The 20,583-nt window shown below is 34.8% G+C and overlaps 1 protein-coding gene across 1 annotated transcript; it reads right to left on the bottom strand.

Annotated features, from left to right (window-relative positions):
• Nucleotides 1-485: 485 nt before the first annotated feature.
• Nucleotides 486-4,639, bottom strand: LOC130969685 (floral homeotic protein AGAMOUS-like). Its single transcript, XM_057895532.1, has 8 exons — nucleotides 4,502-4,639; nucleotides 4,151-4,425; nucleotides 1,769-1,850; nucleotides 1,638-1,699; nucleotides 1,466-1,565; nucleotides 1,318-1,359; nucleotides 1,182-1,223; nucleotides 486-780 (listed from the first exon to the last, which is right to left on the bottom strand). Exons 2-8 carry the CDS (start codon nucleotides 4,402-4,404, stop codon nucleotides 559-561), a joined length of 804 nt encoding a protein of 267 aa, XP_057751515.1. The 5' UTR covers nucleotides 4,405-4,425; nucleotides 4,502-4,639; the 3' UTR covers nucleotides 486-558.
• Between the last annotated feature and the right edge of the window lie 15,944 nt (nucleotides 4,640-20,583).

Raw genomic sequence — 20,583 nt, 5'->3', positions numbered from 1 at the left:
TAAACTGCATTTCGCACGAGAGAGTTGCAAAATCAACATGCTTAATTCATGCAATTGACTTGAAAAAATTGAGTTCATTTTTTATGCACTTGTATGTTCCACTCATTTAACACGAGGATGGTTGAAAATGTCTTTATTTTTATTTTAATTAAAACTCTATGCATGGAGAACATGTGGAATTCAACTCATGTAAGACATGAGAAATGAGTAGAACAAATGTGAAAAAAATTAATTCAATTTTCTGTTTTTTTGTGCAAAATGTGAAAAACATGTTGATTTCACAATTGGTTGGTGTGAAACGCAATTTATTTTTTCAAAGCAATATCCTATTGCAAAATGATATAATATAAGTTGCATATATATACTTGCAACTTCTTTCTACAACTTTTGAGTATGTTTGGAAATAATTTTTTTATTTATTTAAATAAAAAACCTTCATATGCTAAGACCAAGATCACATACTAAATCGGATAATTCCGAAAAAAAAAAAAAAACACACCACATAGAAGAAGGAAATAAATTATTGGTAGGTATGTAGATAGATAGATATATAGAGGCTTAGACTAATTGAAGGGACATGTGATCTTGCCTAGCAGCAGTAGCAGCATAGTGGTTTTCATTGTTATTGGGTTGTAATGCAGTGACTTGGAAGTAGCCACGAGACTCAAATTGATGCTGCTCATTGTGATGAGATTCATTATTGTTATAGTTTGTTCCTCCTCCACTCAACACATTATTGTTGTTGTTATTGCTATGTTGGTTCCTCTCACTTTCTGCTATCTACATACACAAAATAATTAAGCAACACCCATGAATGTTAATCATATTATATTAGGAAAAATTATATTTTTTTTTATAAAATTTGTCAAAAATTTTAAAATTTTTATTTATATTAAATATACTAGTGACAGTTAAATTTTTAAAAAATTTAGGATTAATTCAATAATAATACATAACCATTATTTCTGATTTGTTTGTATTGATAATTGTTCTTGTAAAATTATTATTGAATTGATTCTAATTTTTTTAAAAAGTTAGCTGTTTTAAATATATTTAATATAAATTAAAAAATTTTAAAATAAAATTTAAGAATATTTTTAAAATTTTTAACAAATTAAAGAACAAAAAATATTCTTTACCCATGATATTACACATGTTATGTGAAATATGCAGATGCATACCTTAGCTCTAAGAAACTGGTTGTTGTTATGCAAGTCTACCTCCTGTAAATTAAAGTAGTTTAGTACATTTAACATTTGAAAGCCATATAATCTAAAGAAATAATAATAATAATCAATGTTACAAATAAACATTTACCCTCTTCTGCATGTAATCTATCTCTGCAAACAGCAGCTCGTTCTGATGTAGAACAAACATGAAGTAATTAATTAATTTGAAAGCAATAATATATATATATACTCTTAGTTTCTAAAATAATAAAAGAAAGATATATGTATATAAATACCTTCTTGGAACGAATTTTGCTAATCCCTTTTTCCAATTTGGTCTCAAGGTTTTTGAGATCCTTGACAGCCATATTGCTCAAAGCCTCACCCAAGATTTGCCTGCATCATGCAATAATTGTTAAATTTTTCTGTGATTCAATTATTTAGTAATAATTGATTCATTGAACTTGCCTGTTGTGGTTCTGAAGGTTACTGATTTGCACACGCAGTTTTGCAGATTCTTGCTGGTAATGCTGAAACAATATATATATTTAGTGAAGTATGATGCTGATGAGATTAATAATGAATTAATAAGTAATAACCTGAGCATTAATCTCAGAAGTGGAACCACCATTAGAAGAATCTGAACTGGCTTTCTTGTACCTCTCAATAGATGCTTTGACACTGTTAAAACGTTGAAGAATTGAAGGTCAAATCATCCAACTCAATGAGTTAACTCAACCTTAAACGCAACTATTCAAATGCCTCAACGTCAAACTCTGATTGGATTTGATCAAAAATAAAATGTTAAAATAGTACCCTACTCTTACAAATACCTTAATTCCCTCGACCCACTCATTGGCTGCACCTGCCACCGTGGCACACCTTCCCACAATATCATTGCTTCAACCATTTCTAGACCTATGTTTTCTCTCTCCCACTTCCACCAAAACCATTACACACCGGATTTTTCGTTTCATTAATTACTCTGCAACTCCATTAATCTTAACTAGTCATTTTATCATTTATAAAATGTGATAAATTAAGAATTTACATGTTTAAAAAATGTCATTTTATTATAATAAAATAAATGGCTTATTAAGTAAGTGTGCTCTTTTATGGGTTTTCATTTTTCAATCAAGTAAACGGTTCAAAATTGCTTTTTTTTTTTTTTAATAAAAACTTTAACCACTGTGCTGTACTAATTTGGATCTTTGCTTGTTCCTTCTTTTGACTTTTTTTTTTTAAAAAAGGGAAAAACCCCACATGATTTAACTTTGTTCGGAAAAATGTTCTCTAACAACAAATTGTTTTGTGCAATAATGGATCAACACTTACTTTACCATTCTAAATTTCAAGATCATTTCCATATTAATAAAACAATGGTTTATTATGCAAGTGTGCTCTTGAGAATTTCAAGAGCAAAAATTTAAAAAAAAAAGTTCAGAACTTTCAATACATCTTTTGCGGTAAATATTTAAACTTTCAATCAAGTAAAGGGTTCAAATTTTTTTTTTTAAGAAAAAAAAAAACTTTATCCACCGTCTTGTACTAATTTGGATGTTTGCTTGTTCCTTCTTTGAATTTTTTTTAAAGAAACAACCCCACATGACAAAATAAACTTTGTTTGGAAAAATGTTTTCTAACAACAAAATATGTTCTGCAATAATGGATCAACACTTACTTTACCATTCTAAATTTCAACATGATTTCCATATTAATATTCAATTTTTTTTCCCTTAACTTATATTGAATTATTGTAATACTTTACTTGATAATCATTTTTAAATGGAACTCAGAAGTGTCCCATTGGATCCATCACTCACATTATCGTACCTTGTCTCTTCCACACTCATCCGTTCACTCACTCACTTCACCCTCTTTCCCTTTAATCATATTAAAGAGAACCATTAATTTTCATTGATGTATATTTCTGCAAGTTCCTGAGCAAATAAATTGCAAAACCTCAGTCACAGTGATGAAATGAAATGTTCAGGAATCAGGCCTCTCGTTCTCTCATTGGCTCATGAATCATATCAATCTCTTTCAGTCTTTTCATCTTTTCAATCTTTGCAATATATATATAAAAAAAATATTTTCCAAGGGGAATGGGAAATTAAGGAAGAAACTAACATAATTTCACACATAACTAGAGGATGTTAGAAGTTAGAAGCATAGTTACTTTTTAGGGTTCAGATGCAAGATTTAAATAGAGATCCAAGTATGGGAATCATGACATAAACACACTTGTCAGAACTGAAAAATCATGTGTGACGTGACCAAAGATTCTTTGAACCAAAGACAACAAATTAAAGTCATTCGTAACTCTCTCCAACTAGATCACTTTAATTTGTTGAAGCCCTAACCACAATTAACCAACTTGAAAATTAGTCTTTCCTTAAACGGCGTTTAAATAAACGAAAAAACTTCAACTTTTGACACCCTTCTTGGCCATTTTCAAGTCGGAAGAAAAAAGACATCTTTTTTTATCCCTTGTTTGGTAGTGGATACCCAAGTTGTGTATTATTTCCTAATAAAACCCTAATTTCTAGGGTTACTCTTCACCTTCCCACGTGGAGTGTGCGGCAAGGTGAGATTTTTGAGATGGAAAAAAACTGTTTCAAGTTTGGAATGGAAAATCTTTATCTAGTCTCAGTATTTCTGTGCAGATTTTGTTGTGATGGGTTAAAAAAGAGAAATTTTCTCTATAATCTGAGACAACTAAGTTTTAGACTTTTTACAAACCCTAAAGAACCTTTCCTTTCTCTTTTCTTGTCTATTTATAGCTCGATTTAACTTATTAAGAATAATTTCTTGTAGCCCAACCTTACTTTAGTGTCAAAGGGTTTGAGGGATTAGACTAAAGGAAGCCATATTATAGATGATTAAGAGAGAGAGAAGGAAAAAAAATGGAACTTTAAGCTGAGAAGAATGAAAAAGGAGTTAGGGATTTGGGTGATTCACAGATCTATATGTATATGTACCTGTTATTAGCATATTCATAGAGGCGACCACGGCTTGAGAAGACAATAAGAGCAACCTCAGCATCACAAAGAACAGATAACTCATATGCCTTCTTGAGCAAGCCATTCCTTCTCTTGCAGAATGTTACTTGCCTGTTTGTTGTGTTCTCTATCCTCTTTATCTCTATCTTCCCTCTTCCCATGTTGTTGTTCTTTTTCTGTTGAGAACAACTGTCTGACATCGATTCCTGATGATGATGGTTTGGGAAATCCATCCTTTCTTAGCTTGCAACAACCTGAAACAACATCATCAATCATCACTCTCAACAAATATCAAAATACAGGCTAGGATCGGAGAGCTTTAATTTCAACCTCTTATACTTAGTGCCTCAATATATATATAATTTAGCTAGCTTCTTCTTTTGCACTTTGCAGAAGACGACTTTGTTTTATCAGAAAAATGAAAGCCTATAACCAAAGATGGGGTATTTATAAAAGTGAAAAAACAGGTCTTTCATCCAACAAGGTCGTTTTTTGCATCTGAAACTATATATATTAATGTACTCAGATATATCTATCTATATCAGTATTTTATATTGGTGGATTCTAGTATAATTAAATTAGCTATAGTAATTATATAAATGTTGATCAAATTAAAGTTATATTTTATTTTATATTTTGATAATATTTTTTTAAATAATATTTTTAAAATATTATTTTAATTTTAATAATATTTTTTAATATATTATAATTACCGTAACATAATTATATTAAAATAATTTTTTATATATTTTATTTTACTTTATCTTTTGTCTTTGTTGCCTTTCCTTTTCTCTTTTCTTTGCCCTATAGTGATATGTGATTGAGATGGATCAAAAGGGAGGGATAAAGCTGGAACAAAAGCCTTTAAAATTAAGCTTCGTTTACAATTTTATTTATTTGCTTATTTTATTAAACAATAAATCAATTGAATGAAGTAGGACATGAGAGAGAAGTTTTTTTTTTTCACTTATTAAAACAACATATATATATATAAATCAATTTAGATGGATCAAATAGTTAATTTATCCGTCTACTTAATTAAGTATTAAAATTTTAAATTTTATTTATATATATATTTATTAGTCAATAATAAATACTTAAATAAAATTCAAATATACTATAAATTAATTTTTATTGTGTCAAATTGGTTAAATACCGTTAAAATACTATATATATATATATATATATATATATATATATATATATATATATATATATATATATTAAAATTAGCTATCAATATAAAATATATATTAAAAATAATTAAACTATATATATTATATTTGTATATAAATATATAATAATTAATTTTAATGTATAAATAATATTTTTATATTAAAAATATTATTTATACATTAAAATTAGTCACTAAAATTAACTACCAATATATTTATGTATAAATATGTGTATAATTTAATTTATTTTTAATATGTATTTATATTTTAATATATATTTTATACTAATAACTGATTTTGATAACTAATTTTAGTATACATATAGCATTACGTTTTTGATATATGTAAAAAGTCTTATAAAAAGGCATAGAGATTATCGTCTGTTAAGAAAAAAATCTCATTACATCTACGAAAAATAAATATATATTCTTCTAAAATACTATTCGAAATTATAACTTATAAAAATCCCTTATTTTGATCGGCACGTGATTTTCCTTCCATTACTGTGTAGCAGTATAGCACAGAATAACTAGTTTCTTTCTTTCTTTGACTTTAGTAGTATTTTCGATACAAATTTCATTATCATAATATTCTTTATATAAGATATATAATTGCTATTAATTAATTGTATATTTAGATTATTTTGTTAATTGATAATATATATATATTAAGTACTTGTGTCACAATAATTTTTAGTATAAAAAATATATATGTAACGAAATATATTCTAAATTAGTTATCATATATTTATATATAAGTATGTATTGGTGTTTAACTTATTTTTAATATATATATATATATATATATATATATTAATAATATTTTACATAAATTATTGATTTATTAATTGATTTTTTTAGTACAAATACCATGATTAATTTGAATTATAGTTTATTGTTTGTGAAGTTTATTTTGTATTATAGATAGTTTACCCCTATTGACAAAGAAAGAGAACAGACGAAGAAGAAGTTCTCCTTTTAACTTGTATGTATATTTAATTCATACCATGTTCTTCATTTTCCATTTTGGGATGCCGCTAATACCTAATAATGCCCTAGAGAATTCGCTTTCTTCAGAGCATTATTATGTTAATTAAACTATTCTTATTCTAACAAACTGACAATCATAGACATTACATACACTTTTATACTTTTATTCTTCTTTTTGCACTTTTTCAAGGTTGCACATATTCTAACATTATATTACAATAAAAATAAAATAAAATACTAGACGGGAAAAATAGTTGTCCTAGTTAAATCTATGAAACCTAGGAACTAGGCTTCATTGCATAAATTCAAGAAGAGAATAAAATCCAATTCCTTTTTCAAATCAGTCATTACAAATTAATCACTAATAATTTATTTTTATAAAATATGTATTAAAAATATAAAAAAATAATATATATAAAAATAAATAGATATATAATATTATTATTTTTATTTTTTAATACGCACTCAGATATTTTTTTTCTTTATTCTTTCATTCATTCATTTAGCATACACATCATTTTTTACGGAATGGAAACTACTCTCATATTAAGGTGGCTGCAATTTTATACTCCTATTATCTACATGAATTTCAATTTTAATAATTATTTATAATTGATAATTGATAATTGATTGATTTGACTTGTTTTTTATTGCACTGGTTGCAACATAGCTACAATTTTAGGTTGCCCCAAATTCTGGAGTTTACCTCCTAATTAATAATTACTATTAATAATATTTCACTTCATTGGACCTACCAATTGCAGAGGAAATATGTATAGTTTGTTCTATTCATGGATTGTGGCAAAGGATGTGTCACCTAAATCGATGGCTATTTTGGAAATGCATGTCAAATCACTTGTTTAATTATAAATTATTGCATGCATTTTTTTTTCACAAATTCTTTTTCGTGTGAGAAAGATGTATATCACAGAATGGTGTGAGAAGAGAAGTGTTTTACGTTGTTATGAATTATATAAATTGATGTTTTCGATATTTTTTGTATTATTTTATTTTTTTAAATAAATAATCACAAATTAAACGGTTCGATTTATGGTTTAGAAAATAAAAAAATTTTTAATATTAAAATCGAATCTTCTAATTTTTATTTTTAAAAATAAAAAAAATTAAAAATACAAATCGAATCCTAAATTTTTCACACTAAAACTGAGTAAAAACTATCCCACACGTTAGTATAATACTCAGAAACTCATAATCATGAAGAACACAAACAAAGTTTTCATAACAAAAAAAATGAGCCTTTTCTTTTTTTATCTTATTTATTAAGTATTCATTTATTAAACACTAATTAATTTAGCTTTAGCTTGGGGAGAAATTCTTACGCCATCATGATGAAAAGTTAAGGTGATATATTTGACTTGAGCACTACTGCTAAGAAAATAATAATTTAAAATTATTTTATTTAATTTTATATATATAATATTTAAAATTATATATAATATTATGTATTTATTTTAAATATAATTAATAAATATAAAATAAAATAACTTTGAACTGATTTTTAATTATCTCTTAGTCATTTTCGATTAACTTATAGCCTCATTAGTATTAACAGAATGAGTGACTCATTTATAATCTAACTCAGTCTATTAAGAACAATAGCATTATTTATTACTAATAAATTAAATAATCGTAGTTAATCTACCATGACGGGGATAAACTAAATTTTACTATGACAATAACAATAAAAATATTAAAAAAAATTGCGTTCTTGTTATCTCATGATATAAGTACATATGTATTTATTATAGGCTAAAGCGGTTGGACAACTTTGGTTTGGTAGGAGAAGACAGGAAGAAGAGTTAAAATTAGGGATTTATGGAAGATCAGAGTTTTAATGATGTAGATTCCATTTTTGCATTTAGATGCAGGGATTATGCAGGTACGGATTGTGTTAATGAACACAATTAATATGGAAAATAGCAATATCCCTAACATGTCCCCACTCCTACAGTCCATGTGATCAACCCATTCAATTTCGTATCATTTCTCATACACTGAACTTGCCCATATTTTCAACTCTAGCTACCTTAGCTTTCTTCAATATGCACTAATGCGTTTACTCATTTTTATAAATATAATAAAAATCAAATTATCAATAAATTATAGATCAAATTGCATAATTTTTTTATTTTTACTTAGAGATTTTGAATTCGAATCTCACTCCTAACTTAAAAAAAATTAAATTAGTTGGAATAATAAAATTATTTATAACTTAATTAATTAAGAAATTGTAGGTCTAAATCTTAAAAATAATAATTTTTTATATATTATATATAATAAAAGATATTTTAAAAAATAAAATTGTTCACTAATCATTTTCATATCCTCATTATAAAAAATGTTTGAAAAAAATACAAAATTTATCTATATCAGTTCAAAGTTATATCAGTTATTTTATTTTGTATTCTTTCATTATTTGCTAGAATAATTGAATAATATTAATTATAATAAATATATAATTATAGATATTATATGTATAAAATTATAAATATTAAATTAAATAAAATAATTTTGATATATTGTCTTTCTGACATTACGGGCTCATTGTATATAGTATATGCAGGAAATCGGTTACTCTCATTTAATTCCTTTTGAAAATATCTCTTTAAGTTTCTTGAATGAACCTAAAAAAAATTAAGAGCGTAAAAGAAATATTTATTTTAAGAAAGAAATAATAATATTCTACAAACTCTATTTCAATTTTTACAAAAGCTTAAATACCAAAAACGCAGTTAATTATTTTCTTTTTTGTTTTTTGTTCAATAATAAAATACTTAGAACAAATTACTTAATTAAAGTATTTGAAAAGCAAATTTATTAGAATACAATTTTTAAATATTGAAGATATTTTTACAATTTTTTTATTTTTATAGAAATCGTTACAGGATGTAGCTGATCTACAAAATATAGCAATTTTTTTAAAAATTTGCGCTTGTCAAAAACTGCTATTGAATGTAGTAGTTTTGGGCAAATGTTACGTTACAAAAATCGTGGATGAGTGCCGCAATTTACATTGGTAGTCTATAAAACTACTTTAGACAGTAGCAGATTCTTCATTTAAAATGCAAACCAAGTTTGGTTAGAGAAAGAATCTTGCTTAGAGAGAGAGAGAGAGAGTTGTGAATTGAGAGAAGGAGGAGGAGGTTGAGAAGATTTGGGATTTTTAGATGGACCATATTCAAGTGAGACCATGGCGGATGAAAACAGGTTGTACTAATTCAACGGCGTTGTTCATGTTGCCAGCGGCATCAATGAAAAGGTATGCACCATAACACAGGTTCTTAGATATGCTCTGTAAGTACTTCCAAGACTAATGTGAAAAGGTATTGACTTAAGGATGATCCCTGGTGTAATCCTATACCAATAGAAAATTCTTCTATCACACCACCTTGAGTTTTCATACTAGTTGTAGCCCTATCGTACATGTCTTTAATTGCACGAATATATGCGATCCTTACTCTTTTCCTTTCCAAAACCCTCCATATAAGACCTCGTTTAGCATCCTATCATACACTTTTTTTCCAAATCAATAAACACTATATGTGGATCTCTTTTATTACTACGATACATCTCCATCATCCTTCTTAACAGGTATATCGCTTCAGTAGTGGATCTGTCTGGCATAAAATTAAATTGGTTCTCTGTTACTTGTGTCTTTTGTCTTAACCTCCGTTCTATCACTCTTTTCCATAACTTCATGGTATGGCTCATGATATTGATCCCTCTATAGTTTTACAACTTTGTATATTCCTCTTATTCTTGTAGATAGGTACCAAAGTGCTCTTTCTCCACTCATCTGACATCTTCTTTGACCTTAAAATCTCCTTAAAAAAATTGGTTAACCAACTGATGTCTTTCTCTCCAAGGCCTTTTCAAACTTCAATTGAAATATTATCGGGTCCTACCACCCTGCTATTTTTCATCTGTTTTAGAGCATTTTTTACCTTAAAGTCTCGAATCATTCGATAGTAGTATAAATTTTGATCTTCTTCCCTTGTGCATAACCGACCAAGGCTCAGAAGAGTCTTTTGTCCTTCATTAAATAACTCGTAGAAGTAGCTTTTCCACCTTTCATTGATCTTCTCCTCTTAAGCCAAAACCTCTCCGTCTTTATACTTTATGCACTTAACCTGGTCCAAGTTTCTCGTTCTTCTTTCACCGTTCTTTACGATTTTATATATACATTTTTCTCCTTTCTTCGTGCCTAAAGATTGGTAGAGACCCTCGTATGCTCTTGGTCTTACTTTACTTACGGTCACTTTTGTCTCTTTCTTTACTGCCTTATATTTTTTCCAATTATCTGAATTGCAGCACAAATACCACTCCTTAAAGCATTCCCTTTTTGCTTTTATCTTTTCTTGTACACTCACATTCTACCACCAAGACTCCTTATCTCTTGATCTTATCCCTCTAGATTCACCAAAAAAAATTTTGTTGTTCTTTTAATAACTTCTGCTATCTCTCTCCACATTTGCTCCGCTTCTATCCCCATTTCACTTTTTCTCTTTTCCTACCCGTCTTAGGAAGCTTTTTGTTTTTTACCTTTCATCTGCCACCACCTCGTCCTTAGATTCTTCGCAGAGACGGACCAACATACATTAAAGAGGGGGCATGCCCCCACAAAATTTAAAAAAGAATACTAATACTGTAAAACCCGGTTAATTAACGACTAATTAACCCATAAATGAGAATTTATTCTAGAAAGCCTAAAATGTGATTTTTATGGCTAAATGTGATAGAGGAGACTGAGGCGAGAATTTTGGTACCAATTTTATAGAATTCGGACCAAGATTGGACCGAACGGGCCAAACCGGGCCAATTGGACCCAAAGTGGGCCCTTGGCCCAACATAACTTAACCAAAACCCTAGTTTTCAGCACTCTCTCTCCTCATTTGTTACACACACAAGCTGAAATTAGAGAGAAAGGGAGGAAGAATATTCTCTCAACTTCTCTCTCTCACTTGATCTTCAAATCACCATAACTTTTGATCTAGAGCTCCGATTGCCGCCCCGTTTGCGGCCACGCGTTCACCGCGGAGAGCTCTACAAAACCCATACCATCAATCTTGAGGTAAGCCACACTTTGCTGTTCGAATCTCAGCCCTTATTTTCGAGTTTCAATGGGTGAAATGTTGAGATTTTGGGTTCTTTGATGTTATAGGACCCAACTCTCTTGAAGGAGAAGGTTAATCTTGTCTCCTTGGATCTTGGGTGTGGTAAGATTCTCAACCCTAGTGTGATTTGTGATTTTATGATGTTTGAGTTTTGAGATGTTGTGTATGGGTATGATGATTGTGGCTTAGGTTGTGTATATGTGTGTATTGGAGCTTGATTGGTGATATTGAAAAGCTTGGAAAGGGTTTGGTGGTGAAAAATCTGTTCTTGGAGGTTTTGAGGCCTTGAGAGCTTGTGGATAAAAGGTTTGGAAGTGCTCCGGTGGAGCTTGGGAAAAACGGCTAAGGTATGGTTTCGGTTTCCCGTATCTAATATGTAATGTGGTAGGAAATACCTAGGCTAGAGGCCCTAAGATAGGCATTGAATGGTTGATGTTATTGAATGATTGAGATATATGATGTGGTCATATATGTGATGATGATTATTGATGCCTTGGTGGTATGATGTATGAGAAATATGCATGTTGTGATATATGCTTGATTATTGGTTATGGTTGAATTGTGGGTTGAACCATATTGTTGGTGAGTATGATGTTGATTTTGTACAATAATGATTTATTGGAATTGGTGTTGTTGGTAATTGGCATGAGAAATAGTGTATGATATGTCAATGTGTTTGTGTTTGAGCCACTTGGGTGAAGTGGGGTAAAATGATGAAGTAGTGATTTTGGTAATTGGGGTAATGTGTCAATGTGTGAGTTGAGGAGGCTTGATGTGGAGTTTGATACATTTTGATTGATTTCAAAGAAAAGGGATGAAATTGGCATGTTTTGATTGACTTTGAAATGAGTTGAAAATGGTTTGTTTTGAAAATGGCATATTGTGGTTTTGAATGAAATTATGGTTTTTGGGCATACTTTGACGGGACATAACTTGGACTACGGATCTCCGTTTTGTACCAAATCTGTTTAAAAATGAAATTGGACCCGGGATGTCCATGCCGTTCGAAGAACGGGTGAAAAACGATTTGAAATGATGAAGTTATGTCCGTCGGAAGATTGGGGTCTAAATCTGTGAAATTCTGCAGCTTTTAACTTAGAAAATTTTTAGCAGAATGACCCCTTGCGCGTGGGCGCACCTGGCGCGTACGCGCCAATCTTCCGAAAAGTGCCATCCACGCGTACGCGTGATGTGCGCGGGCGCGCCGATTGTGCTGCACCCAATGCCCAGTCATTTTCCCGAGAGTTATGCCAGAACTGTGCCGGTGTTGTGCCTGGGGCACAAGAACACCCGCGCGTACGCGTGGTTGACGCGTGCGCGCCGATGGGCAAGTTTGGTATCCACGCGTTAGCGTGCATGACGCTTACGCGTAGATGAGTTTTGAGGCCATCCACGCGTGAGCGTGGAGTGCGCGTACGCGCGGCCCTGTTTTCATCCCAAAGTTGATTTTTGAGTTTTAAAAGCCAAATCTCATACTTCTAAGCCTCCGATCTCACCATGTATGTCTTAAATCATTATGGCATGCCTAGCTATTAGAAAGGGGCTAGTGAACGAGGTAACTTGCGAGTGAAGCAAGGGGAAGATGAATGATCAATGAGGATCAAGATGATTATGTGAGATGCGGAGAATGGTGGTGGAAGTGCTTGGTACGCCATTGGCCGAAGGGCCGTGATTATTTGTGAAATGGATGGTTATGGATTTAACCGTGAGCCGAATGGCGGATATGGATGTTGATCCATGGATGAGAATTCATGCATGTTTGTGCTGAATTGTTGATAATTGTGATTTGTACTTCCACTATCTGAGATACGAGTTTCCCTGGGTAGTAGCAGTGGCTAGCCACCACGTGCTCCAGGTTGAGACTTGATACTCTGTTTACCCTATGTCGTCAGGGTGGCCGGGCACTGTAAAATTCCCGGATGAGCTCTCTCCCAAATATTCACCTGTGATGGTGATGGATAAATATTCACCTGTGTTGGTGATGGATAAATATTCACCAGTGATGGTGATGGATATGGATCATGTTTATGATCAAGCTCATATTGAGCAAACTCGAGTTGGGGAGACACGACAGAGGGACAGTCCAGTGGTTAACTGCCAGGACTTGTCGGGTTGGCTCTATAACTGACAGATGATATCATCGGCCACTAGGAACAGGCATTCATCATATGCATACTATGTGAATTGTTTGAGATTGCCTATTTGACTGCATAATACTTGCTAATTGTCTAAATGTCTTAACTGCTCCTATTTGTATATTCTTTGTCTGACATAACTGTGTTTGCTATAATATACTCCTGCTGGTGGTTGGGAGGTTTGAAGGAATTGGAAAGGAAAGTATTAGTTAGACTGAAGAATCTTTAGTCAGATGCCCTTATATGGTTTAGCTTGTTTATAAGCTTTGATATTATATGGAGGAAGTTCTAGGATTGCCTTTGGCTTTCCTCTATTATTATGTATTATATATGTGGAAGCTGTTACCATGCTGGGGACCTCTGGTTCTCACCCATGCGGATTTTGTGGTTTTCAGATGCAGGACGTGAGGTTTCCCGCTGAGGCATGCTGGAGACTTCTAGATTTGCGAAGATTCCTTGTTCTTGGGGACCATGTTTTTGGTTTATATGTTTTGTTTAGATACCTTTATCTCCATTAAATAATACAAACTGTGATGACTCCTCTTATGGGAGATTTTGGAGAATAGGTTTTATGTATTTGTGTCCCTTTGGGGTTTTCCTTATTTTATCATATGTATATATTGCTATGCTCGGACCGGTTATCTTCGCGGCCGGATCTCGAGTCTTGATATTCCTGTTTTTGACACTCCTTTGTATATATATAATCTCGCGTTGGTTTATCCTTAATCGTTACGTTTTCGATCGGAGTGTTGCGCTTTAGAGTTGCGGTTTTTGTTTACCCCTTTTTCTACAAAGGCTCCTAGTTATAATCAATTATTCATACTACTATACGTACTAAATTTTTATTTTAGAGGTCGTAATACCTTGCCATCTCTGAATTATGACTTAAGCATAAGACTCTGTATGGTAGGGTGTTACATTATGGTATCAGAGCAGTTCGTTCCTGTAGAGCCTGAGGAATGGACTGACTATGCTTCTGTGCATTCTCTGTGTGTGTGTTATGTGCTGTTAGTATATCTACTTGATATAATTGGCATAAACGTTCATGAGCATGCATTTGGGACTTTGAAGCACTAGACTTCCGATATTGAGACTGATCAACTTAATATCGATTGTTGGGTGTGTATAGGAACCAGATGGCGCCTCGTGGACGCGGTAGAGGTAGTGCGAGAGGTCGTACGAATGCTCGTGCACCAGAAAATAACCCTAATGACCCGGTGAACTTTATGGCTGCGTTGGAGAACATGGCTGCTGCTATGCAAGCCACTGCTGAGGCTCTTGGTCAACAGATGAACAACCATGGTAATGATGGAGGTGGAGTTCAGGGCCCGATGACTCTAGCAAACTTTTTGAAGGTTAATCCGCCTAAGTTCAAGGGAACTACTAGCCCGACTGAGGCTGATACATGGTTTCAGGCTATAGAGCGAGCGCTGCAAGCGCAAGTGGTGCCTGAAGGACAGCGTGTTGAGTTTGCTACCTATATGCTTGTCGGTGAAGCGTCGCATTGGTGGCAAGGTATCCGACGTCTTCTGCAGCAAGGCGATGACTATATCACTTGGAATCTTTTCCAAGAGGAGTTCTATAAGAAGTACTTTCCGACTTCTGCTAGGACGGCTAAGGAACTGGAATTGTTACAGCTGAAGCAGGGTACTATGTCCATATCAGAGTATACTGACAAGTTTGAGGAGCTGTTCAGGTTCTCTCGTATGTGTCAAGGGACTCAGGTGGAATATGAGGAATGGAAGTGTGTTAAGTATGAAGGAGGACTCCGGAGTGATATTTTCAGTTCAGTGGGACCAATGGAGATTAGGACCTTCTCCGAGTTGGTAAACAAGTGTAAGGTTGCTGAAGAGTGTGTGAAGAGGGCAACCGCTGAGAAAGGGAGTCATAGGGGATCATTCCCACAGAATCGAGGGAAGAGCTTTGCACCTAGAGGTCCGTCTTTCAAGAGGGGAGGCTCTTTCAAGAGGCCCAACAACAACAATTTCCAAGGAAAGAAGTTTGGGAAGCAACCTCAGTATGAACAAGCTTGTGCTAGGTGTGGGAGTCACCATCCGGGAGCACCATGCAAGGCCGGATGGGGCTTGTGCTACTATTGTGGAAAGGCGGGGCATAAAGCCGCCAACTGCCCGGAGAAGCAGAAACAAGGTGCTGGGAAGGCACAACAGACTGGTCGGGTGTTCACCACTTCAGCTGTAGGAGCTGAAGGATCCGAGACACTTATTCGAGGTAATTGTGAAATAGCTGGTCAAACTTTAAATGCTTTATTTGATTCGGGAGCATCACATTCATTTATTGCATTTGAGAAAGCTCATGAGTTAGGATTGAAGATTGTAACCTTAGGTTATGACCTAAAAGTATATAATGCTACCCATGAAGCCATGGTAACTAGGCTAGGATGCCCAGAAGTTTCCTTTAGGTTCAAGCAGCGTGATTTTGTTCATAATCTAATCTGCTTACCGATGATCGGTCTTGATCTTATCTTGGGATTGGATTGGTTATCTAAGAACCATGTCCTACTTGATTGTTCTACAAAGTCGGTGTACTTTATGCCGGAAGATACAGAAGGACCGGTCGTGGTAAATAACTATTACTTGAACTCGATGATGGTGAACTGTTCTGGACTCGAATGTCAGGGTATCATGTTGTTAACCGCGGGCGTTTCGGGTGATGATCAAAGGTTGGAACAGATTCTGGTTGTGTGTGAGTTTCCGGAAGTGTTTCCCGATGATATTGATGAGTTTCCACCTAACCGAGAGGTTGAGTTTGCTATTGAGTTGGTGCCCGGGGCGGGACCAATCTCAAGTGCTCCTTATAGGATGTCACCGTTAGAGATGAACGAGCTAAAGTCTCAGTTAGAGGATTTGTTGGGAAAAAATTTTATACGGCCAAGTGTCTCTCCGTGGGGTGCTCCAGTGTTACTGGTGAAGAAGAAGGATGGGAGTATGCGGCTCTGTGTGGATTACAGGCAGTTGAACAAGGTTACAATAAAGAATAAGTACCCATTGCCGAGAATTGATGATCTCATGGATCAGTTACAAGGAGCTGGAGTTTTCTCTAAGATCGATTTGCGATTCGGTTATCACCAGATAAGGGTGAGGGGTGAGGATATCCCTAAGACCGCTTTCAGGACTCGTTATGGTCATTACGAGTACACTGTGATGTCTTTTGGGTTGACGAATGCTCCTGCGGTATTCATGGATTATATGAATAGAGTTTTCCGTCCGTTTTTGGATAAATTCGTTGTTGTCTTCATTGATGACATACTAATTTACTCCAAGACTGAAGAAGAGCATGCGGAACACTTGAGGACCGTGTTACAGATTCTAAAGGAGAAGAAACTCTATGCAAAACTGTCTAAGTGTGAGTTTTGGAAGAGTGAGGTGAAGTTTTTGGGCCATGTGGTGAGTAAGAAGGGAATAGCCGTAGATCCAACTAAGGTGGAGGCTGTGATGGATTGGAAACAACCAACCACCGTAACAGAGATAAGGAGTTTTCTGGGTCTAGCTGGCTATTACCGAAGGTTTATCAAAGGCTTTTCACAGATAGCTTTGCCAATGACAAAGTTAACCCGCAAAGACACTCCATTTGTTTGGACTCCTGAGTGCGAGGAGAGCTTTCAGACATTGAAGAAAAAGTTGACCACTGCACCTGTGTTAGTGTTACCCGATCCGAATGAGCCATTTGAGGTGTATTGTGATGCCTCATTGAAGGGTCTAGGATGCGTGCTGATGCAGCATCGTAATGTGGTGGCGTATGCCTCACGACAGTTGAGACCTCATGAAGTTAGTTACCCTACGCACGATTTGGAACTCGCTGCGGTTGTGTTTGCCTTGAAGGTGTGGAGGCATTATCTCTATGGGGTTAAGTTCCAAGTTTTCTCTGATCATAAGAGCTTGAAGTACCTCTTTGATCAGAAAGAGCTTAATATGAGGCAGAGGAGGTGGATGGAATTGTTGAAAGACTACGACTTTGAGTTGCATTACCATCTGGGAAAGGCGAACGTAGTGGCGGATGCGTTAAGTCGGAAGTCGTTATATGCGGCTTGGATGATGCTTCAAGAGGAGAAATTGCTCAAGGGATTTGAGAGTCTTAAAATTGGTGCTCGAGAAGTATCCGGAACTTTGTGTTTGAGCCGATTAGAGATCTCAAGTGATTTTAAGTCCGAACTCCTAAAGGCTCATCAAAATGATGAAGCGTTATGGAAAGTGTTACCGGCTATTGAGCAAGGAAAACAGTGGAGAGTGTCGGAAGAAAAAGATGGGTTATGGAGGTTCAAGGGTAGGATCATTGTGCCGGATGTTGGCACTTTGAGGCAAGATATTTTAAAGGAGGCACACAAAAGTGGATTCTCCATTCACCCGGGAAGTACTAAGATGTACCATGATTTAAAGGCGATGTTTTGGTGGCCGGGTATGAAGAATGATGTGGCGGAATATGTTTCAAAGTGCTTAACTTGTCAAAAGGTAAAGATTGAACATCAAAGACCTTCCGGGATGTTGCAACCTTTAGAGATTCCGCAATGGAAGTGGGAAAGTATTGCAATGGACTTTGTGTCGGGGCTGCCAAGGACTAGGGCTGGTTTTGATGCTATTTGGGTGATTGTGGACCGATTGACGAAGTCAGCTCACTTTTTGCCCATTCGTATGACTTACACCCTTGAGGAGCTAGCACGGTTATACATAAAGGAGGTTGTGAGACTTCATGGTGTACCTGCTACTATAATCTCTGATAGAGATCCTCGTTTCACTTCAAGGTTTTGGGGTGCATTTCAGAAAGCTTTTGGAACCCGATTAAGCTTGAGCACGGCTTACCATCCTCAAACAGATGGTCAATCTGAGAGGACGATCCAAACACTAGAGGATATGTTGAGGGCTTGTGTTTTGGACCAACCGGCGAGTTGGGATCGGTATATGCCATTAGTGGAGTTTGCATACAATAATAGTTATCATGCGAGCATTGGAATGGCTCCGTATGAGGCCTTGTATGGGAGGAAATGTCAATCTCCGCTATGTTGGTATGAAACTGGAGAGAAAAGCTTGTTGGGACCGGAAATGATAGCTGAGACTACCGAACAAGTCAAGAAAATCCGAGGTAGGATGCTTACGGCGCAGAGTCGTCAAAAGAGTTACGCCGATCAGAGGCGAAAGCCCTTAGAATTTGAGGAATGAGACCATGTTTTCCTTAAGGTTACTCCGACCACGGGAGTAGGTAGGGCGATTAAAGCAAAGAAGTTGAATCCTCGATACATTGGTCCATTTCAAATCCTGGAGAGGATTGGACCGGTGGCGTATCGGATGGCTCTACCACCTCATCTTTCGAACCTGCACGACGTGTTTCACGTGTCGCAGCTTCGGAAGTACACTCCTGATGCTAGCCATGTGTTGGAACCCGAATCGGTTCAGTTAAGGGAAGATTTGACGCTTCCAGTGGCTCCAGTCAGAATTGATGATACTAGTATTAAACAATTGCGTGGAAAAGATGTTTCACTAGTCAAAGTGGCATGGAGTCGAGGCGGCATTGAGGAACACACTTGGGAACTTGAGTCAGAGATGCGATCGGATTATCCGCATTTATTCTCAGGTAATTGCATTTGAATTTTGTGGGCAAAATTCCCAATTAGGTGGGTAGGATGTAAAACCCGGTTAATTAACGACTAATTAATCCATAAATGAGAATTTATTCTAGAAAGCCTAAAATGTGATTTTTATGGCTAAATGTGATAGAGGAGACTGAGGCGAGAATTTTGGTACCAATTTTATAGAATTCGAACCAAGATTGGACCGAACAGGCCAAACCGGGCCAATTGGACCCAAAGTGGGCCCTTGGCCCAACATAACTTAACCAAAACCCTAGTTTTCAGCACTCTCTCTCCTCATTTGTTACACACACAAGCTGAAATTAGAGAGAAAGGGAGGAAGAACATTCTCTCAACTTCTCTCTCTCACTTGATCTTCAAATCACCATAACTTTTGATCTAGAGCTCCGATTGCCGCCCCGTTTGCGGCCACGCGTTCACCGCGGAGAGCTCTACAAAACCCATACCATCAATCTTGAGGTAAGCCACACTTTGCTGTTCGAATCTCAGCCCTTATTTTCGAGTTTCAATGGGTGAAATGTTGAGATTTTGGGTTCTTTGATGTTATAGGACCCAACTCTCTTGAAGGAGAAGGTTAATCTTGTCTCCTTGGATCTTGGGTGTGGTAAGATTCTCAACCCTAGTGTGATTTGTGATTTTATGATGTTTGGGTTTTGAGATGTTGTGTATGGGTATGATGATTGTGGCTTAGGTTGTGTATATGTGTGTATTGGAGCTTGATTGGTGATATTGAAAAGCTTGTAAAGGGTTTGGTGGTGAAAAATCTGTTCTTGGAGGTTTTGAGGCCTTGAGAGCTTGTGGATAAAAGGTTTGGAAGTGCTCCGGTGGAGCTTGGGAAAAACGGCTAAGGTATGGTTTCGGTTTCCCGTATCTAATATGTAATGTGGTAGGAAATACCTAGGCTAGAGGCCCTAAGATAGGCATTGAATGGTTGATGTTATTGAATGATTGAGATATATGATGTGGTCATATATGTGATGATGATTATTGATGCCTTGGTGGTATGATGTATGAGAAATATGCATGTTGTGATATATGCTTGATTATTGGTTATGGTTGAATTGTGGGTTGAACCATATTGTTGGTGAGTATGATGTTGATTTTGTACAATAATGATTTATTGGAATTGGTGTTGTTGGTAATTGGCATGAGAAATAGTGTATGATATGTCAATGTGTTTGTGTTTGAGCCACTTGGGTGAAGTGGGGTAAAATGATGAAGTAGTGATTTTGGTAATTGGGGTAATGTGTCAATGTGTGAGTTGAGGAGGCTTGATGTGGAGTTTGATACATTTTGATTGATTTCAAAGAAAAGGGATGAAATTGGCATGTTTTGATTGACTTTGAAAGGAGTTGAAAATGGTTTGTTTTGAAAATGGC

This window comes from Arachis stenosperma, chromosome 3 (genome assembly GCF_014773155.1).
Source record: "Arachis stenosperma cultivar V10309 chromosome 3, arast.V10309.gnm1.PFL2, whole genome shotgun sequence".
Lineage (NCBI taxonomy): Eukaryota > Viridiplantae > Streptophyta > Magnoliopsida > Fabales > Fabaceae > Arachis > Arachis stenosperma.
This window is presented reverse-complemented; position numbering and strand designations above follow the sequence as displayed.

What these genes read in the sequence shown, in the direction of transcription:
- LOC130969685 (XM_057895532.1), bottom strand. Translation starts at nt 4,404, where the DNA reads ATGGATTTCCCAAACCATCATCATCAGGAATCGATGTCAGACAGTTGT. An exon ending in TATGAATATGCTAATAACAG is followed by an intron (nt 1,851 to 4,150) that starts GTACATATACAT and finishes ACGTTTTAACAG; the next exon opens with TGTCAAAGCATCTATTGAGA. An exon ending in ACCAGTTTCTTAGAGCTAAG is followed by an intron (nt 781 to 1,181) that starts GTATGCATCTGC and finishes TTGTGTATGTAG; the next exon opens with ATAGCAGAAAGTGAGAGGAA.